This window comes from Salminus brasiliensis, chromosome 11, assembly GCF_030463535.1.
Source record: "Salminus brasiliensis chromosome 11, fSalBra1.hap2, whole genome shotgun sequence".
Taxonomy (NCBI): domain Eukaryota; kingdom Metazoa; phylum Chordata; class Actinopteri; order Characiformes; family Bryconidae; genus Salminus; species Salminus brasiliensis.
The window spans coordinates 21,649,326-21,672,867 of NC_132888.1; the positions used below are offsets into that span (position 1 = coordinate 21,649,326).

Sequence of the window (23,542 nt, forward strand, 5' to 3'; positions counted from 1 at the left end):
TGATTAGACAGAGTTTTTCTATCCTTCCACGCCAAAAAAGTATTTTCATATTTTCATATTTTCATATTAAATGCAGTTAATGATTTACTATTTTCAACAACTAAGCCAAACATCTTTACTTTTAATAGTTTTAAAGCCCTTTTAAAGACACTGTGATCTAAAGGTTTATGTCAAAAATGTCCACAATGTTGGTTTCTAACACTTAAGCATGGTTAGACACATTCTAACCAAATCAAAAATCTAAAATTATTATTTTGAGTTTGAACTTGTTTACCAATGTTTTGGTCAGAACAGATTTGGTCTAGATCAGTATTATTTTATAGTTCTTATAGTAGATCTAAGGAAATCACCAATCAGTTGCAAGAAAAGGTAAGCTGACGCTTTGGAATCACCAGGATTTCTGCATTGATTATGAAAAAAGTGGTCTCAAGTCACAATTATAGATAAAAAAATATACACAACAATATAACTAAAAAACAATATAACTAAAATAATAACAGTTATACTGTTCATGTCTTTTATTAACCCCTTAAACAGCCTATGGACTGCTGGTGGGCCTAAAGTGTTATTACAAACTTCTATTACCAAAGAAGAGCCCCACCAGTTTGTACAGAAGTCCCTGTAGTTACTGAGTAATACACCTTTGTGTGAAAGTACATTGATTAAACATCCACAGAGCAGGCTAGAAAAAGTAAGTGAACCCCTGAATTTAATGCTGCCTTCACATATTAGTCCGAAGATCCTACTTCCCCCATGTGAAGTCAGAATTTCGAGCTTTTCTCATACTCTCTGGCATACCAGGCCAGGAGCACCATCAGCTCTCTTATCGCAGAATAAGAACAGCGGTCCAAAGGGTCTTAATTAGCCCCTCATTAAACACAAGAACTGGACAGTCATAAAAGTGGCCTATTATCAAACAAACAGCGCGTGCTAATAGGCGTGAGTGTGTGCGGAAACGTCACTTGTCATATGAGGGCAAACTTGACGAGGTGACAGCTGGGATTGAGCACCCGCAGGCACCAAAGCCATTTGCCACACTGACTCAGTCCTGTCGCTTGGGCATGCAGTGTAATTTCCCAACACAGACCAAGCCAAGGCTCAGATTAGGCTGTGATGAAATCATATGACTGACAGATTTCGTGACTCTTTAAAAAAGGACTCTTGCAAAGTGTGATGTGCTTGTGTTGCAGTGAGCCAAATACAAAAATACCACGGCACTTGGAGACCAATTTTTAGCTTTGACTGTCAAGAGGTCCAATGTTTACACTGTATCCAAGCCCTAAAAACGCAGTGCTGTGCTGGTTTTATCCAAGACCAAGTTTTAACTCTCAGTGTGTCTGAGTAACTTGCATTGTGTGCAACATCTCCAACATGATCTCTGTACCTATTACAAAAAGTCGTGTGCTGGCAGTGATGCTTGTGACGACGTTGGTGGCAACGCACTCCCACTCTCCGTGGTCCTCTTTGCTCAGAGACACAAACTGTAAGCTGCCGCTTGGTAAGATGTTGTGCTTGCTTCTGCTGGGCTTCCCTACCTTCAATCACACAAAAACAAATGATATACACTTACATACAGGTTATACCTTTTAACAAATATCTTAATATCAATACAAAATACTACAAGTAGTAAGACACACTCCATGTCCAAATGTTTGTGGAAACCCCTTCTAATTAATGCATTCAGCTACTTTAGCTACTTTCACCAATTCCTGACACAGATGTGCAAATACACACACACACACACACACAGCTTGTCTAGTCCCTGTAGAGAAGTACTACCAAAAGAGTGGACTCTCTGGAGCAGATCAACATGAACCTATTGGCACCATACCTAATGCAAGGCCAGGGTTGGGGGAGTCTATAGCACCTTGCATTGAGCTGTGGAGCAATGGAACTGTTTTTCTTTGGTATGATGGTGCTCCATCCAATACAAAAAAAAATGGACAGGCTGGGGAGTTTGGGGATGAGAGATGAGGTGGGGAGGTGAATATCCAACACCCAGCTAACCACACCATGCTGGGAGGATTGCAGCACTATCTGGTAAAACTCTGAAAAAAGATTTCTTGTACAGTGCTAAAAAGCAACCTGTGCTATGGTATGCTATGCTATGCTGTTCCATGTGGCTTCTGTGTGAACTTTCCCGGCGCCTCATCAAATTAATCACAACCCACCAAAAAAGCAATGTCAGCTTGTTTCATTCTAAGGCCAAGTAACAGGGTTGTAAAGAGGCATATTAAAGGGTTGTAAACTGCAACTTCTGAGCTTCTATGCTATTGTGCTTTTGCCCTGATTTCCTTGTACTATTGTGCTTTTGCCCTGATTTCCTTGTACAGTAATACAGAAGCCAAAACAAGATGTAGACTAGGAGGAGATTATTTTGCTGCTCTGTAAAGTGTTGAAGGGTATAAACTTAGCGCATCCTTGCAGGTTGTGTCAAGCATTTAAAAGACTTTTTTACTAACATTTTTAGCTGTGTTTTAGTTGCTGCTGTATTTCAGCCAACAGCACGTATACCACTACTATCTTTTAATAGAATCCATGGCTCTGATTATAAGAGTATTGGTCTATTTTTGGACAGGCAGTAATATGCATGATCTCATTAACATGTTGATTTTGACTGGTTGTTACTGAGTTCACATGTTAAAATACTGTACCACGAGAACCACAATTGCTCATTTTTTTTGCGAAAAAGAACATATACCACTGAGTTTGATGAAGTGTGTGATGCACATACTCTACTACCTGAGGCCAGAGGCAAATACCTTTCTCCAGGTGATGGTTGGAATCTCGGGATCTCCAGAAGCAGCACAGGGGATGACTAGCTCTCTCCCGGCCTCCTGACGGTATTCCCCCCCAGGCCTTACATTAAAGTAAGGGGGGTCCTACATGTGGGAACAGATATCACAGTATTTGAGTTACATGCTCTGTAACTACGCTGCTCTGACTGCTCTGATCCCTCGTGACTTACAGTGGATGATCTATTATTACTATGCTATACCTATAAAAATGTAAGAGATGTACTAAAGCTATTTGCAGCCTTCTGCTTAGTAGAAGGCAGATGGAAGTTGATGGAAACTTACCTTGTTTCATAGCAACAAGGCAATTAACTATGCTTTAAAAGTAGTGTACGTGTAGTGTGGGGAGGCTGAGGTGCAAAAAAGTGGTTATTTCTAACATTTAATCTACTGTTCTCCTTTAATAGCGTAATTTCTCAATACTGTAGCTGCTTTTATTTAATATGTACAAAATTGAACTGTAACAAAGCACTTTACCCTTGGAAAGCAGCCTGCACACTCTTTTTGATATCACATTCTACACACTGACACATTTTACCACAGCCAAATTAGCAAAACCACACACCATACCTCCTCTGGCGGCAGATTTAAATGAGTTTGGGGGGATAAACCATCTGAATGGATTACCGGCATAATGCTTAGATTGATAAGGGTTAAATTCCACAACACTGGGCATCATGTGTCAGTGCATTAAAGCAATTCATTAAAAATGATGAGTATATAATCTGTATAACAAAGGCACGAACAAACCTTTAGCACCAAAGTGGCTGGAGGGGATTGTCCCATGGTACCTAGGGCATTGTAAGGCACACAGGTGTAGGTGCCAAGAGAGTCTTCAGTGACCTCTGCCACCCGAATGCTTCCATCTGGCATCTGGCTCCAGCCTGGGTACTGTGAGAGCCCAGACACAATGACCTATGAGCTCACTGCCATACATAACATACAAATGAAACGTTGGTCAGAATGGTGAATGGACGACTGACCTTCTCAACTCTTAAGGGGTAACCATCTTTTTCCCATCTGACTGACGTAACGGGTGGGTTGGCATCAACAGGACAGCGAATGACTCCTGGCAACTTCCTTGGGACGTAGATGACCGGTGGCATGTTGAGAACACGGGCAGGGTCTGCAGAAATCACCAAAACACCACCAAGGACGCTCATGAACTCTAACACGCCACAGTTGCTTCATTACTTTTGTGACCATTGATACACGAACATAATATCACCTAGAAAAACAGAATTACCTACTCACATACATAGAGTGGGGAAAAAAGTATTTAGTCAGAACTCAAGAATTTAGTATAACTCAACTATGAGAGACAAAATGAGAAAAAAAAAATCTGAAAATCACATTGATTTTTAAAGAATTTATTTGCAAATAATGGTGGAAAATAAGTATTTGGTTGCGTACAAACAAGCAAGATTTCTGGCTGTCACAGACTTGTAATTTCTTCTTTAAGAGGTTTCTCTGTCCTCCACTCATTACCTGTATTAATGGCATCTGTTTGAACTCGTTAACAGTATAAAAGACACCTGCCCACAACCTCAAACAGTCACACTCCAAACTCCACTATGGTGAAGACCAAAGAGCTGTCGAAGGACACCAGAAACAAAATTGTAGACCTGCACCAGGCTGGGAAGACTGAATGTGCAATAGGCAAGCAGCTTGGTGTGAAAAAATCTACTGTGGGAGCAATAATCAGAAAATGGGAGACCTATAAGACCACTGCTAATCTCCCTCGATCAGGGGCTCCACGCAACATCTCAGCCCGTGGAGTCAAAATGATCACAAGAACGGTGAGCAAAAATCCCAGAACCACACGGGGGGACCTAGTGAATGACCTGCAGAAAGCTGGGACCAACATTACAAAGGCTACCGTCAGTAACACACTACGCCGCCAGGGACTCAGATCTTGCAGTGCCAGACGTGTTCCCCTGCTTAAGCCAGTACATATCCGGGCGCGTCTGAAGTTTGCTAGAGAGCATTTGGATGTTCCGGAAGAGTATTGGGAGAATGTCTAATGGTCAGATGAAACCAAAGTAGAACTGTTTGGTACAAACACAACTCATTGTGTTTGGAGGAGAGTGAATGCTGAGTTGCATCCAAAGAACACCATACCAACTGTGAAGCATGGGGGTGGCAACATCATGCTTTGGGGCTGTTTCTCTGCAAAGGGACTAGGACGACTGGTCCGTGTACATGAAAGAATGAATGGGGCCATGTATTGTGAGATTTTGAGTGCAAACCTCCTTCCATCAGCAAGGGCATTGAAGATGATACGTGGCTGGGTCTTTCAGCATGACAATGATCCCAAGCACACTGCCAGGGCAACAAATGAGTGGCTTTGTAAGAAGCATTTCAAGGTCCTGGAGTGAAAGTTGAAAGTCTGTGTTGCCCGCCAACAGCTCCAAAACATTACTGCTCTAGAGGAGATCTGCATAGAGGAATGGGCCAAAAGGTTCATGTTTATCTGCTCTATAGAGTATTACTTGGGAACAGTACGCCTTGCTCGAAACGTCTCTTAATAAATCATGGGTGTGTTTTGGACATAACATGTAATAAATCAATCAGTGTGTCACTCGCCATCCCGTTAAGAGCCAAGTACGGTCTGACTTTGGCGGATTGCTATTTCAATGGGGTAAAGCGGGGGTGTACGAGCGTTGGGCTGCACGCGCCTGTGTTGACAACTCACTGCCAAGATAGCAATGAATGTCTGACTGTTGACATCTGCCTGGGTTGTTTTCAGTCAGTGGTGACACCTCATGTCAAGACCATCACGCCTATCAGCGTGGATATATTCACAAGCAGCGTTGCTATTTAAATGAAGCAGGCAGAAGGCGTGAACATCGACTGTTGGCACGGTGTAAGATAGCACCTTGCGCAGGGTGTACGATCGCTAAGCACTAATTATTGTTTTGTTTAATTGTTTTTTTGTTATGTTTATAACATATCAGATAAATGCAGCAACATGAGGGAGGCGTCACATTATTAACATTAGATTACACACATCATTGAAGTTAAAGGATTAAAGGAATAGTTCATCCATACATGCTAATGTTCCTAACAACTGAAGTAATGGGAAAATCATGTGATCCTTTCTTTTTTCAGCAAGTTGTTGCTTTAAACTGGACATTTAAAAACCAAACAACAAGGGCTCGGTTATCTGCACCGTCAGAGACTTGCTGCCTCAGTGACGTTCTGCGGCAGGCTGACGATGTGCGTAAAGGTCATGATGACTCGCGCCTTGACTCCAGTGAGAGGCTGGAGGCGTCTCTCACCGCCCTGCCTCACGCTCCGAGCTTCATCCGCCATCCGCCGCTCACAGTCCCACATACAGCACAGTACAGATGGAAACAAGCCCCAACGTACTCCACAGAGAGTCTGAAAACTAGGACAGCTCGGGCGCCAGGCACCATCTACAGCATCTCAGAGGGAGCCAAACAGCCTTGTTTCCGTACGTGACAGACACCAATTACCCACTCCGACTGTACGACATAAAAACACCTCAAAGGCACAAAGAAAAACGGCAGTGTGGTGTGAGTAGGGGTGTTACGGTAAATAAATACTTGATTTGTCGACTTGATTTGCCTTTAGATTATGATCTAAATTATCTATGATTTAATTCAATTATGATAATTTGGGCTTCTGTCTTCTTTTCTCTTGAATGCCTTTGCATTCTTACGCAGCCTACAGATGAACATGCTTTCCCATAGTTATGCATAGTTAGTCTCCTGTAACCTCTTTAAAGGTAAAAACTGTTATTCCTAGAAAGAAAATGGTCCTTACTTCACATGTACAGATCTATCAGAAATGGATCACTTGTCAACACTTGATGTAAAATCGATGAGTTTCACATAAAACGATGCCTTGACAACCAAGGGACACCAATGCATAACAGTGCATGAAGATCATGCGTACACATGCATCACATACTGTCGGCTCCTGTGCTCCTATCCAGAGCTGTACAATCTATCAAGGGTTATGTTCACACTGCAGGTTTTGAGGGGTCTGTTCCTGCACATATTACAAGATGGGATCCAGACTGATCTGGATTGACATAAAAGTCATAAAGTCTGATTTCGGTACTTCATATAAAAGTCACCCAAATCAGGATTGAAATTTGAACATTCAGTGTGTTTATGAAATCTGCATCACATAAGGAGAACCAGATCAGAGTTGTGTCTTTTTTTACCTGCAGTGTACACGCAGGTATGTTCTGTAAATTCTCATCTGGTGGTTTAGACACTAGTCACAGCGATGTTCATCGGATATGTATTAGATTTCGGTACCTCATATAAAAGTCACCCAAATCTTGAAATAGTAGTATTGAAATAGAGTGAATTTAGCCTAATATTATAGTTATTGTTAATGTTATAGTTTAAAGTTAAATAATATATTATAATATATTATAATTAATATATTACCTTATATATATTATTATTATTATATTAAGTTTTATAGTTATTCATCAATAACTAATATAAAAATAATTTGCACTATTATATTATTATATAATATATGATTATATTAGTTAAACTTATTAAGTTAAATAAGTAAAACTAATTAAATTAAACAGTCTACCTGTATTAATATATCTCTAATTTAAAACAGATACACAGATGTACGCTTATGTTAGTTATTATTAGTTAATATATACTGTTCACTAATTTCACTAATTATACAACAAAAATGTGTTCTTTGCAAATACCCATGAAAAGAATGCTAAAAATACAAGGACAAGCTAAATATTAACAAACAACAATGATTTTCTTGGCCATGATTAAAACATAGAGTTATGGAATATCTGTGTTTTGGGAGGAGGAGTATTCTTGTCTATAGGCAGTCTATAGGCTGGCGAGGGGTTAAACTTGCAAATTACGCATAAGTTTATATAAATATCTATACATTTTAATTGACAAGTTAAACTAAAGCACAGGAAAAACAACAAAGCTACTCACAAAACATAAAAGCTACTCACACCACAGACAAGACTAGAAACCCCTGGGAAAAGTGGAGTGAAAAACTAGACACAAATGGAAACAATAATGATAAGGCGGGGCTAGGGAGTAGACATAAGAGGGTGGAGCCAGGAACAGGAAACTTCCAAAATAACTTCACACAGTAAATAACTTAAACAATGTTAATGTTAATATATTAATAAACAATTAATAACTAACAAAATCTAAATACCTTAACAGTTTATGATCGGTTTATGAGGTTGTACTTACACTGTACTGTCAGGTAGGCTGAGGCAGAGGGGGAGATGCCCAGGCTGTTGCTGGGGCTGCAGGTGTATTTCCCAGCATCCTCAGGTTTCACACGGAAGATTATGAGGGTGCCATCGATCAGAATGCGCACTCTGAGCTTCAGATCACTGCAAAGACAGCAGAACAGAGAACACGTGTGAAACATACGCCGCCCGATGCCTGCTCACACCCTGACAGCTTTGAAGGGTTATAATGTCAAATCCACAGTCAGAGCATCAGAGCTCGGGTTCCCAAGAGGCCCCTTGTCCTGCGCAGGTTTTCCTGCACTGACACAGCAAATTCAGCTTGGGATGGATTTCTTAATGAGTTTATCGGTCGGGAAGGGTGGGTCAGCAAGGAAACACCAAAATAGGCAAGACATCATTTGTAATTGAACAAAAAATGCACTTTAACATAAGGCTGGGCGATATGGTACAAATACTATATCACGATATATAAAGACAATTTCACAATACACAATATTTATCACGATACATGTAATCACAGACTAAAAACATCAGTAGCGACAGACTCTTAAAAAGTACTATTCTGAGACTTTCCCGTACTGAATACAGTGATTTTTATTATTCAACATCTGCTGCACTTCATCTAATTAAACCAGTCAAATGAAACTGTTTGCAGCTGATCATTTGAAGCACCAACAGCATCCTCAAAATGCTTATAAAAGCTACTTTAAAACATGTAAACAGAAAGTTTTATAACTCCAAAAAGACTGGGGGGGGGGGCAGGAAGATGTGTCTTTAGGCAAAATACAATTTCATTAAAAAGCCAAATTAAAATAAGAATTAATCTAGAATAAAAAATGAAATACACACATATATATAATCAACATTTTGACTTTGATTTTATAATTCACAAAAAAAAGTTTATATATATTGTGGATGTATATTTTTTTTATTATATTATTTAGTGTTTATTTTTTTAAGGAATTATAATAAGTAAACCGGTAGGGAGTAAAAATTTTGATTAGACTAAATATTGATAAAATTAATATTAATTGAGCTAAAGACAATGTTTAGTAAGTTACTATGTTTGGTATATGTAACCATACATGTATTGTGTCATATCATATGTAATAACACATATTATAGACAGTAACAATATATTCAAGTAATATGTACTTGTAATGTTGCATATGTAATAATTATGTGCCCAATATTTATAACATACATGTAAATATGTATACGTCACAACAATAAGTAATAAGTAGTTAATAAAATGCAGTATGTAATAGTAATATGTATTACATACTTTATTGCTGTTGCTTACAGCTGGACATAACAGAAGGCTTAAATAAGAGAAAGTAGTTAAACTAGATGAAACAGTCAGAGATGTGGAACAAACTGCTGAATGTCTGTATATGAGTTTAGAAGCATCATTTACATCAGAGACAAATTTAGCAGATGGCAAGAAAAGCAAACTGACTAAAAAACATATGCCTTATAAAGTCCCATGTAAGTGTGCTGGCTGTGCTTTGAACTCGAAAACTGTGGCACCTAAAAGTAACACTATAGTCATCAAGTCAGTACGTGATCAATGCACATATGTTTCACAGCAATACTGATGTTTCCTGAGTCTGCGTGTTTTGTAGAGATGAGAAAGTCCTGCTCAGCAGAAAGGGCATGGGGGGTTGGGATGAGCAGAAGCTGAGACACTTTGCTTTCAGCATATTATTTTAGGCTACAGTCAGAGTGAAGGAATTAGAGGGGCAGTATTGCGCTGCTTAGGCAGGGAAGAGCAACTCTTGGCTCCACATCAGATGATCAGCATGTTTTTTTAGGCATGTGATGACACAAGCACACTATCCCGAGCTGTTCTTATTCCAGCATCAAAACCTGCTGTGTGTGCTTCTCCACACCCAACACGCAACACAGCTGCAGCTAGCCAGAGACTCAAGGACTGTACGTCTCTGAACATATGCAGAGCCAAACTCCCTCCTGAACACGCAATAGGGCTGCGCCATATGGATGTGGACAAGATACCATTTAAAATTATTTTCTCTAATATTGCAATTGTGATATACCTTGCAATTATTATACTATATATATATATATATATATATATAATATTTCAATATGCAATTGAGTGTGTGTGCATCCCTGGTTATAAGTTAAGTGAGTAGATGATGAGGATCTGAAAATTTATTTGGAAATGCTGGAATTGAAATCTTCCCTGTGCCAGCAGGATAACAATGCAAGAAGAAGGTAACAGAAAAAAATTATAGACAATCCATGGGAACCTCAAAACTGCAGTGTATGCAAGACAGGCCAAGAATCTAGCAGAATTAAATAGGAAGAATTGGTGAAAATCCCCCAAACAAGACCTGGACGCTGCTACCAAAAGTTATGATACTTTTTTTTAAGCACTGACCATGCAGGGTGCCTAAACTTTTACTTATGGCTTTTATTATTTGAAACTGTAAAATACTGAGAAAAAAAAATCTTGCTTAAAATATTACAGAATTATGTCTTTATTTGCTTGTTGGAAACAATGTCATCTTTTACTCGCTTAGCTATTCACAGTACCAGTGCACTGTAACAGTGACCAGGGGTGCCCATAGTGAATGGGCTTTTTGTCATGTTGTCATTTAATCAAAATGTATTGATCTCATGGTCACAATAATATGACAACTAGCGTGTAACCCTGACCACATCATGCCGCCTACACTTAGATGTCTATGGCATGGCACAGTAGTGAACTCGATCATAACTTTACTTCTTGAAGTAGACGTTGTCCTCCTCCCAAAACCATGTGTAGGTCAGGTTGCCGGGGTAGGCCTCTGCTTGGCACGTGAAGAGGGCGTTCTGGGAGATGTTTACAGTGATGTTCTCAGGAGGAGCTACGATGTACGGAGGACCTGGAAAAAATTTAAAAACAACTCACTGAGTGCTGGCAGATAAAAATATCACAAAGCACAAAACGTCTGTTTTGCAAGCATGCGTCCTTCTAAGGGGAAAGTTCAGCTTGTATCTTTTGTTATGCACTGGAGCTACTGGAACTAATGTCCAGCTCAAAACCCTCAGATATTACACTGTGCAAACTACATGCCTAAATCACCACACACTCACCTCAAACTGCATCAGGTTGTTCAATAATCTCAAACAGACTAGACTGTTTCCTTATATCTGCCATAACTCTGTGTGTCACTTCTGACGTGATCAAGAAAAACAATAAGCCTAAAAGCATCAGGATCAGGGAAGGAGAGAGAACAGGGTGTGTCAAATTCAAATGATTAAATGTAAAGTTTAATTAAAGTATTTAGCGTCTTTTTTACCATGTAAACATCTATTCGTACAGTGGTGGGACAAACTGGTTGAAATTACAGTTAGGCTAAGATAGAAAAATCATTTTTATTGTTTTTAATACAGTTCAATCATAACCATATGGTTATGAATCTCTATTTATTTTAAATAACTAATAAAGGGTTAAAACTAGGATCGAATAACAGTCCTGATACTAACAAAAATAGCTGGACCGAGTTTCAGATAATTCGTCTGAGCTGCTAGCTCCTCTTTAGTCTCACAGACTTTGAATTTAAGTATAAAAGTCCTGAGCCCAGACAACACTGTGTCAAGGTCCAGCACCATCATTATATTTATATTTTAATGACAAATAAATAGAAATTGGGTTCATTTATATCTGTGTTTATTTGTTATAGTTTCTTTTACAAAGTTTGTGAAATAGTGATTACATCAATCCTGATTCCTTAAGTCTCTCCCAGATGGTCAGGTATATGGTTATGTATTTAACAATGGTACTGGATCGGTATCTGGTGTAGGCCGATATGCAAAGTTCATGTATCGTATCGGTATCAGAATAAGAAAAATCTGAAAAGATGGATCGGTGCATCCTTAGTTAAAACGCCTCTTTCTCACAACTTAGCTTTAGCTGGTTGGCTAAACTAACAGTATTAAAGTTAAATTTATGACTATATTAACTATTTTATGAGTTTTTTTTTATAATTCTGTTGAAGCATGGTTCAAAATCAATGTTGGATTTTTATTTGTTAATTTTCACAGAATTTCTGTTTATTATTATTTGTTAGATTCAAGTTATTTCTGTGACCATTGTGGGTTTTTCTTTCATTAACCGAGGGGCACCAACAATTTTGTCCATGTGCGTACAGACCAATACTGGCAGAGAGAAGGCAGGACTTAAGCAGACGTGTTTCTAAAAATGTACACAGAATGTGTTTTTTGTCTGTAGAAGCAAATACTGGCCTACAATCAAAGCAAAATTCTGGACACAATTAAAAAAAAAAAAACCTGCATTGCTTAGACCCAAAAAAAGGATATGCCTGGGAAAATGCCTTGACTAATAAGACTCCAGTAGGGCAGAAATACTGTATCACGATATTTAAAGACTTTTTTCGCAAAACACGATATTTATCACAATACATGTAATCACAGACTAAAGACATCAGTAGCGTCAGATTCTTAAAAATGACTATTCAGACGCACTCCGGCTGCCAAACAAGCCTAGTCTCATTGTCTGCATTGGTAATGAGCCAATAAATTGTCATTTTGATTCTGAATTTTTCACCAAACTACTTCTGACATTGAGGTCAGTGTATCAGCAGGTTAACCAGCATTAGCCTTTCCCTCTGTCCCTACAGGCCTCCTCTCTAGAGGCTGTCACTGAAATTGGGCCCCTATCCCCTTAATTGCGCATACAAGCAGACTGGCACAATATCCTCTGACCAGTGATGCTTACACACACTCGACGAGTGGTCACAGCATGGCCGTCCCTCTCGGCATAAACAAATGCAGCGTCTGCCTTGTCGGTGAACAGGCGCCGAGCTTAACATGTGGAGGATGCCCTGAGCTTTCTAAACACTTCCTTTAAATGCAGTCAGTGATACTGCTAACAAAGGGACTCCTGACAATACTGTGGGTTTTTTGAATATTAAAAAGACTTCACAAGAGAAACCGCACAAGCGGTCCTGAAAATGTCCTGGGCAGGCTCCCATGCCGTTATTGTGGAAGACTTAAGCGAAGTGTGTCTCCGGAGGCTTTGTGAGAATATTGCTTTTTGTAAAAAACAATATTGCCAGTTTACTAAAAATCTAAGAAAACAAGCCTTGGGCCAGAAAAGGCTTGGCACGGCTTGGCTGCGACTCCATCTGACTCTCCACTGGAACAGGCTTTACTCCATCACGTGGCGGTGTATTTTAGGTAATAATAACAAAAACAACAATAAAAACAACTACAATAATAATAATAATAATATGGTTAATTATGGGTCAGTCACATGGTATGCTTTTTATTGTAATCAAGTCTGTTATTTTCTAATATAATATAATATATATTATATTTTCTGTAATATAGTTTCAAAATAAAGTCTAAGAACATCTGATGGAACGACCTGTTTAAAAACATTTTTTTTATATTTTGTTATAAAAGCCATGAAACACATTTTAAGACACTGAAGAGATTGTTGCAGATACAATACCATTTGTAATATTTTTATAAAATAATTATTTTAAATAATATTTAAATGAAACATTTCTTAACAATCACATTGAAATGCCTTATTTGTCACAGACTCTTACCAGATGTGACTGGAGGATGTACTGACAGTAGTGTTCCCATGTCATTACAATACAAACACCCAAACAAGCACATTGGGTACCATAGCAACCACTTGAGATACCACCTGGGAAGTCATAGTAACTAGTATCACCCAGCTAGCAACACCTTCGCAACCACTAAGCAACACCACAGCAACCACCTATAATATATTAGCAACCACCTTGCAACACTACAGCACCCATTTAACAACCACTTATACACACACTATAGCAACCACATAGTAACCAATTACAAACACTTAATCTTCAAGCAACACCAATGCAACCATCTGAGATACCATAGCAACTGCTAAGCAACACTATGGCAACCACCTGAAATACCATTGCAAATACCACCACCAAATAGCGGTGTAGTTCAGATAATAATAACAATAATAATAATAATTTTGATTATGGGCCAGTAACATAAACGCTATTAAACATATTTCAACACACATCACACCATTTAAATTCTTTTTATAAAAATGTAATATAAATGAAAAACATTTACAATTTTATAGTGACCGTAAATGCCCGGATGTGAGAACCATTTAAGCTGTGCAACCTTCTGCGTTTCCTTTAGAAAATGCACTTTTCTAGTTTATTTATTTATTAAAGACAACAAGAGAATTGAGCATTCATTATGGCCACAGAAATAAACGTACAGCTTATCGAATTTGAATTTTAATGAATCCTGATTCATTCTAATTGATTCTAATCTCTCATAGACGCAGTTCAATCGCCCCCGTCAGACGCACTGATCCATTTAATACCCTTAAAATGTTCTGAATGACAAAGTGGAAGAGATGTTATATGGTAGGTCCCAGAGAGCCTGTGTGTGAAGTCGGGGGCGTGTTGTCCAGGATTACTGGCCCTCATAAATCTGGCTGCAGTGAAAGCAAAGCGGGCGACAGGCAGGCTGATGGTGTTTGCCATTGTTGTGCGTACAGAGCAGGGGTAATAAACGTGACCACTTCATCATTCACCCACGTACACCGGGGCAAACGGAGGACAGGCTCCAGCACCAGCACCAGCAACAAGTGCCTGCGCTTATACACACACACACACACACACACACAAATAAACACACGCAAACATTTCATGTCTTATCCGAATAAGCTGAAGGCAGGGTAGGCTGTTCTACTTTTATATTCCATTTGTTCAGAGATCAGGACATGTTTCTGGCAACAAGCACCCAAGACGTATCACTTCTGTTTTTCATCCCTTTATTTAATCTTTATAAGCAATTACATTCAGGGAGAGATAGAAAACAGGTTTGAGCCTTTTCTCTGTCTAAAACGTAGCAAATCACAAAAGAGGAACGATGGAAAAAGCCCCCTTAAACTTTCAGTCTTCTCTCAAAAGGCTTTCCCTTACAAAATCAAAATTGCACAAGAGTGCCGGGATAAAAGGATAAAGGTACAACTCTGGAGCATCTCAGAGCTCAAGGCCATGAGAGCAGAATACCAGGCCAATGTTTAGAGGCTACACTGCTCCAAATATGAACTCATAGACCAGTCTGATTCAGACTCTGATTTCTGAACAGCCATCAGACATGCATGACCTCATTCTTCCTAAGCTCTTAAGCACCTCAGAACTAGCGGCAGTTGCGGTTCTCACTACTATAAGGTAAGAAAAACTCAGCCAGCAGATGTTGATTTCCAGGTAATTACTAAATAATAATCTTTAGAATGCAACTGACATAACGATGTCACATTATTAAGAAGAAGCAGACCTGATGTCAGACATCCCACCCTGCAACACCTCATTTTAGGGAGCTAGCACCACCGTATATAATTACATATATTCATATTTCATGTTGAGTATTTTGCTGTGCTCAGCTAACACCTAAAACAAATTCTAGCATAAGGTTTGTCCTTATTATATTGATTTCGAATTTTGTCTAATCTGTAAACCAAGGTGGGTATATGCAGAAAATATGGCGTTGAAATTAGGGGTGCACCGATCCGATACTTAATAACGGTATTGGTTTGATACTGGCCAAACTGGATTAGATTTTGGAAAAAAGTATAATCTGATTCAATTCCCTAGATACTATCACGTAAATGCATTGGTTGCATAGGTTCAAGCCTACATGTCAGTATTTCAGGCTTTATAGCACAGGATCAGTGTAACTTACAGACACTGCAACAAGTAGCAATACTTACCCTAGCTAACCAGGTTTTCATTATCTTTACAAACTCCAACTGCAGGTGAGAAGTAACTTTATGACCAAAATATGGTCCAATTTGTACTAAACTCTTCGAGAAATAACGTGGCATGTGTGACTGCCTCTTATAAATTCTTTAGAAATCTTTGGGGCAAATCAAGTTACGTCAGTCTGTCAGAAATCATACCCACTTGGCCTAGATGTCTTAAAAGAGGAGTTAGGAGAGGGGAAACGATGGTATCGGATTGCTATTGGTATTGGCAGATATTCAAGGTTGCAGTATCGGTATCGGACATGAAAAAAGTGCTATTGTGAAATCCCTAATTAAAATATGTACTTATACATAAAAATACTGGTTCATTAATAAATTAATTAATTTATTTATTGTCTAGTAAGGTTTTTGGAGAGAACCAAGTGGGAAAATATTTCAGTAATAAATATGTTTCAGGAAAAAATGTTTATCACAAATAATAACCAATAACCAAAATTGCCAATGGACACATTTTTTAAATTAACTAATTAACTAAACTATTCAATTTCAACAATATCTGCAATAGTAAAGCTCAACTCTTAATCAGAGATCAAATAATACTTATATACAGTAACAATATTTTCTACTTCTTTATTTATGCTTTAAAGAGTAATGAATGCATGCTGAGACTTAGGAAAAAACAGACGGCCCACATTGCTGCAATCTTCCTGATCAGGGTCATGAACATGCTCTGGTGGAAGACTCCATTAGGAGCTGAGTGACAGGCTGTGATCTATGTGCTCTGAATGGCTGTGAGAGTATTGACCGTTGTGCTTAGGGAGGGCAGACATGAAAGAAAGACATCAATGGGTCCAGACACGATTCAGACAATTAGTCTAATTCATGGACAGTGTGGATAAGTGGACAAACTATATCTATGGTACTACTTCACTTCAGGCTTCTTCAGGCTTCTGGTTATCTGCTGCTTCTCAATGGGCTGAATGTTGCAGAGGCTTGGCTCTATCAATCAAAAGCATTTTGTTGCCTTCTAGTTATACTGTTGAATAAAAAAGCTTGACAGAAAAAGCTGTGACAGGGTTACCGTGGTGTTAAATGTGTTATTGTCAGAATATTGAATGTGGTAACATCTCAGTGTAGCCTAAAATTGTAGACCGCATTAGTCAGTTAGTCAGAGATAACGCTATCAAGACATTATGATGCTGAAAAGATGCTGACGAGACACAAGAGCAATTGTGTACACACAGCTATAGTATCTATAATCTCCAAAAGAACCCCCGAGCACTGGGCTGTAGACCAAAGGAACTGTGTTCCCTGGAGTGATGAAGCTCCATCCAAGACCTTTGGTATGAGCTGGAGCGGCATTTGTGCTTCAGCTCTAATCATCCAATATGACTAGTGTTCTTGTGTCTGCAAGCAATCAAATCCTCCCAGCAATGTTCCAGCATCTGGCATAAAGGCTGGGCAGGAGAGAAGAGAACTGTTGGAGGAGCATGTGTATGCAAACCTTTGGACATACAGTTCAACCTACAAGGTCAGAAAGCTTATGAATACAATAGTGATGGACAGGGCTTCAATAGAAGAACAACTTTTGGTTCCATAAAGAACCATGTTTGAATAATTGGTAAAGAACCTTTACATCATTAGAGGTTCTTCACACCTCATAGCTTCAGTGAAAACTAAGAAACAAAAAATACTGAACATGTATTTTCCCATTAAGTTAATCTTATCTGGGTTAAATGGGACCAAAGAAAGAGCGTTCCTCACCTTGTACCAGGAGGCGTGTGGTGTGAACGGCCTCTCCCTGGTCACTGTGAGCACGGCAGCTGTACGCTCCTCGGTCCTCCCGTGCAATGGCCTGCACCGTCAGACTGCCATCACTCACCTACACACACACACACACACATACAAAGCCAACACAACATCTCAGATTCTTTATATCCATTATAACACCAGTAATAGCAGCCATTAGAATCGGGTGGTATCAGAATTCCTATACCATGCATTAAAGTGTTTCTTTTTTTCCCGGAATTGGGCTCTGAGATGAATTGCAGTACACAACTCGGATGGTAAGAGATTTCAAGCACGTTCCTGTCGCAGGGAGCAATAGATGAGTGGCATACAAAGTAAAAGCCTCAATTTGAGGCACAGGAAGTACAGAAAGGATTCATATTTAGTACCATGCATTAGCATTTTATTTCTTTTTTTTTACCCCATCATAAAAGCCTAAAAAGCCATATCTCAAACTGTATATAATTTCCACATCACATACACAGTGCCTTACAAAATTATTGAACCCCTTTAAAGCAACATTACGTAGCATTTTTACCTTAAAATTACAGTTTCAAAATAACTGTGATGCTCCATTGACGTTATAAAGGAGAATAGCCTAGCTGTCATTGCCATTCCAGGCTTGGCACGTATATAACTTTGGAGATAACGCTCGCGAGAACGGTGTAGCGTCTGCATAGCCCGAGTCACATTTGTGTAAAGCACGGGAATATTACCATACCACATCAGTCCACTCGCTTCTTTCAGTGACGGTTCTGTCTTGCATTGCTTCAGCTTGTCCAGAAAAACAAGCCCTATAGTGGTGGCTCATAGTGGGACTTATGCTTCTCAACTGTAGGGGGAGCCAGAAGCAAGAAATACCAAACTGAATTGAATTGAACCTGACACGTCAACCCTTTTGACATGTGACAGAAACTACTGACTGAAAAATGCTGCTTGGCTCACTATTCGACCTCTGTGCTGTGGAAGCTCTATAAAGCTAAAGAAAAGCTGAGAAAATGATGACCACAGAACATTCTAAGGAAATTGTAGACTACAAAACAATATCCCGTTGTTTGGATCTCGCAGTGAGCACTGCTGGATCAACTGTGAGGAAATGGAATGGAAGCTGCATCACACCACCCAGGCACTGCCTGGACAAGGCCATCCCTCAAAAGCCACAGCCACAGAGAGGCTAGAGATCAGAGTTCAATATCTGAGACTGGAGTGAAGGTGCACCAGTCAACAATACCAAGAGCTCTGCATACAACTGGCCTGTATATAAGGATGGCTAGAAAGAAGCCATTACTGAAGAGAAAACACATTAAAGCCCATGTGGAGTTCATCAGAGTGACTCGGCTAAAATGTGAGATATGAAAAATAGAGCTTTCTAGTCAAAATTCAAAATGGGGCAAAAACCTAACATTCCTTCGCAAACACTATCCCAACAGCAAAATATGACGGTGGCAGCATTAAGCTGTTAGGTGCATAACTAAGATAATGCAAGACAACCAGCTTCAGTCTAACTAAATAAAGCTAGGGAGAAACAAGCGCCAGGCCAAAGCAACATATGAACGTTCTGCAATGGCCAAGTCAAAGATCCAGATCTCCTGAAACATGAATACTGCGTATATGCAGTCAAATCAGAAGATTATGACCACCTGCCTTATAGTGGGACTAGCTCTCCATGGCTCGGGTGACACTAACAAGACAACATGGCAGGGAACTGTATTAGGTGGTGTGATGGAAGGTGTTTATTATGGAGCTTAGCTGGTCCACATCAATTGCTCTGTACTACTGGCTGGAGTTGAGGTTCTCCTCTGGCAAGTCCATTCTCGGTGCACCTTCACTACAGCGGCTCTAGAACGTCCCATGAAGTTAGCGGCTTCCGAGATGCTGCCACCCTCCACGTGGCCAAGTCAAAGTACAGATCTCAATAAAAAAGTATTTTTGCCAAGCACTTGACTAAAGTAGTCTAATAATGACTTCTATGGGGGTTAAATAATAATAATAATAATAATAATACAATCTGATGACCAAGGTACTGTATATATAATCAAGGGAATCTTGTCTTTTACCTTTTGTTTTTCACTTTTATCAACATGTTCATGTAATTCATACAATATATTGAAGGGGTTGTTTTCCCAGACTATAATTTCCTTTAAATAGAGAATCCCCATTCAAAATGCTCTGTAGTCTGAGACTAGGCTTAACCCTTAACACTAGCCTTTTTGTTCCAATGTTCCAATATGTAAAATAAGACATTGAGATCAATGTTAAATGGTGCTGCTATGTGTAGTCATGAACATTTCTTTATTTCGCAATCACTTCATTTAAGACCTTTCTGTCACATGACAAGCTTACATCTACAACCCACATCTAAATGGCTTAAATCCAAAGTGGAGCATCTCTATGCATGCTGTTCTCTGCAGGCTATTATCAGGACACTTTTACAATGCAGGTAGTTATCCGTGTAGGAGTGTGTACATTTGAGTACATCTATATTAAGCACACCAGCTATACTCTAAACTCAGTAGCTAATCTCTTGAGTTTATACCAAGCAAACTGCCTTGTGCCTTGTGCTGTAACGCCTCAGATGCAAGTGGGAGCATTTTCTGGATTTTCTATACATGACCTGCTGCAAGTGCTTTCACTACATGTATTAGAGCCCTGGATTCTGACAGAGAAAGAGAGAGAAAGAGAGAAAGACAGAAGGAGAGAAAACACGTGCTGAAGGTGCTGAAGGACAACGTATGCTATCTAATCTGAACCGACAGGAGGGTCACTGCGGCCCTTGTCCACCGTCAAAAGCACCAATAAAGGACATCAGAATTGGACCTTAAAGCAATGAAAGTCTACTGGTCCCATGAGTCCTGTCTTCCATTACATCACTTGAATGGCCACATGTACATCTGCGCAGTTTATTAGCGGAAAAATGAACAACTTGCTGGAGGCAGTGTGATGCTCTGCTCTGTGCAATGTTCGGCTTCAGAGGTCTTGTAGAATCCATGGTAACGGTGCGTTTTTTGCAGAATGCGGTGGACCAATAGCATACTAGGTTTTTTGGGGTCATAATGTTTTAGCTGACTAGCGTGTGGATACAGTATAACTAGCTTTATGTAATAACAACAAGTTTACCAAGTCCCAACCTAAATTGGGCGTGATATGAAATGTTGACCACAACTACACTGAGGGAAGGATGTGGGGAACTAAGTAAGCTGCCCCCCCTGGTCACAAGTTGGGGTTGTACTGGTGCATGTGTCTGCAGGACGCTTTGTTTGACTGGAGAGATACTGGCATAGCACATTCAGCAAATCCACTGACTGAGAGCAAAAGAGAATGCCCAAGGCTGAATCTCAAGTGGCTCCCTTTTTTAGTGCACTATGTAAGGCATATAGTGAAAGCTCATGCACCCAATTAATACCTTACATATTTAATCGAAATCCATTAGTATTCAGCCATATGCTGCAAGACTCCCGCATTTGCATTTACATTTAGATCACTATTAGCATGTAGAAGATTGTGACTTATGTGAAGTACTATATAGGGAGTAGGGAGCAATCAGCCAGCTTTTGAAATGTCTGCGCGTGTGCATTTTGTCTTTTGTTGCTTTGTGTGTCTAGTGTATCTATTGAATGTGTATTTATTGTTTGGATTTGACCTTGGATTTGAGGAAGGGCTTAAGGAAACTTAACATTTATATTATTATTATTATTATTATTAATATTATCATCATTATTACATGCCCTTTGTAGTGACAAAATTAAACACAAGTGGGCATGCACAATCAAAATTCAAGAAGAGAAATGGTTTAGGACATTTTAAGGATTATTTTAATGAATGAATTAATTGATTTTACTGTCATTATACTTCTACAGCATAGCTATGCTATGGTGATCCTGGAGCAGAAAGGGTTAAGAGCCTTGCTCAAGGTCCCAACAGCCTTATCTTAACAAACCAAGGTAACAAACCCACAACCCTCTGATCAATGACCTCAATATACTGTCATGAAACTTGCCTTAAGTATCATGATATCACATCTTTGCCACACTGCTCTACACCTCTAACCCACCCAGCACTCCCCTTACTGCCCCATCACCTTAGCGTCAGTGTCCGAGCCCCCACACTGAAGACCCAGACAAGAGAAAGGTAATAAACTTCCACAAACGCTGCTTGTGCTAAGAGCTCCATTTGAATACACGCACGCAGCAGTGCGGCAGAAGGGAGTCAGGAAGGGTGAGAAAGGAGGCTTTCTACACACTGTGAGCACAGAACGCTGGGAGATTAAACAGACGGCCTTTTTGAGACCAGACTCGTCCTTCCTGCTCTTTACGCTCGCTGCCCCATCCTCACATTCCTTCTATTCTCCGCCCTCTGGCCATGGCAGCCTGGGTGTCGAGCGGCAATTCACTGGCTGCGTCGGCACTTCTCTTAAAGGTGAGGTCACGACACAGCGCTATTGTGTAAATGCCTTTTACCGGAATGACTCTAAAAACGGGAAGAATCAGAGGCTGACCAGGCGTCCTCGGTGTAAATGAAACTTTAGACTATGCGTATACATTACAGTGCTAAAGTGGCACAAATCCAGTTTTTCCTACATTGATCTGTATACAGTGTGAACAGTCAGAATCTTTCAGATGTGGTTTCATATGACACACATGGGATACACGGCCATGTGATCATAATGAGACTCCCTCAGATCACAATTATCGTGTTTTTTTTGTTCATATACAAAAAAACCCCACAAAACAGAAGGCCAGACAGTAGGGTGACCACCTCCAGACAGGCAAAATGTGGGACAAGTAGCAAGTTTAAGGAGGACAATGCGGGACAGACGTAATAACTTTAGGCTTAAGATATAATGTCCAACTCCACTGACCAAGAGATTAAGACACTACCTGACTCAAAAGCTAGAACACAGTTGCTACAGTTTAAGGCTTAGGCCGATACAAGACAAAACATTAATTTTGCAACATCTCGGGACTATTAAACATATTGGGACTATTAAATTAGCTAGTCAACTGTCCAAAAGACCAGGCATTATGCAACTAAAAGTATGCTCTCAGTTTTGATCACATTTAACTTAATATACAAGGCACAAAAAGTATCAGGCCTAGCCTATACTAGCCTATATTAGGCCTAGCCTATGAAAACCGATTGAATATATTGAATATCTGAATATGTTTCTTGTTGTTGTGCTTATGCCCGACAGAAAAACAGATTTTACATAAAATGCAAAAACATCTCTCTGCTTCACCTTCCACCCGTCCTATCCAAGTGTATGCTACGTCCCATTCGCTACTGAAACCGTATCTTCTGCTGTCTAACCTGACCAAACAGCGTGCTCTCAAATTTAAAGTTAAGAAGGCGTTCGCGCGTGTGTCAACAGCTTGAATGACATACGACTCAACCTGCCGACTACCGCTTGAATTGCTCTCCTCTGAACTATTGGATAAAAAAGTCAGTAGTAAGCCTTTTTTTTAAGTAGGTAGGGTCAAATTAAAAAGCGGGACAGGATGCTCCAATTGCGTGACGCGAGACAAAGGCTAAAATTGCTGTACGGTGCAACGTAAAGTGGGACAGGTGGTCACCCTACCAGACAGGCCTGAAAGGAGAATCCCTGGAGATATTAAAATGCATTAACCAGACATGTCTAGCTTTTAAATTCTAATGTGTCTGGCTAATAAATGTCAATATCTCAGTGATGCAGTTTTTGCTTTTATGGCCTGCCTGGCCTTCTGTTGTGGTGAACAAGACATTAGTTTTTCATTGTATTGTGCAGATTAATCTTGTTGACCCCTACACTCATGTACACTTTATAAAATCAGTACTTCTAATAAGATGTAAATTGAATACAGCTTAAAACAATTATTTTTAATGCACATATTCATTTTTAGTTTTAAAATCTGTCCAGTCCAGTTACATAAGTCACTTAATTTAAGTTTGAGTCTCTCTAGGGTGTGGAACAGTCAAATCTCG

At 39.6% G+C, this 23,542-nt stretch overlaps 1 protein-coding gene across 5 annotated transcripts in view; it reads right to left on the reverse strand.

Moving 5' to 3' along the window:
- The window catches only part of igsf9ba (immunoglobulin superfamily, member 9Ba), a 100,181-nt gene that overhangs the window by 20,550 nt on the left and 56,089 nt on the right, over window positions 1-23,542 (reverse strand). For all 5 annotated transcript variants that reach the window (XM_072692164.1, XM_072692163.1, XM_072692166.1 and 2 more), the window contains exons 5-11: window positions 17,561-17,678; window positions 10,781-10,922; window positions 8,027-8,172; window positions 3,779-3,921; window positions 3,546-3,686; window positions 2,763-2,882; window positions 1,385-1,535 (exon numbers count right to left, since the gene is read on the reverse strand). In XM_072692164.1, the coding sequence (XP_072548265.1) occupies window positions 1,385-1,535; window positions 2,763-2,882; window positions 3,546-3,686; window positions 3,779-3,921; window positions 8,027-8,172; window positions 10,781-10,922; window positions 17,561-17,678 (961 nt within the window). The remainder of the gene's footprint in view (window positions 1-1,384; window positions 1,536-2,762; window positions 2,883-3,545; window positions 3,687-3,778; window positions 3,922-8,026; window positions 8,173-10,780; window positions 10,923-17,560; window positions 17,679-23,542) is intronic.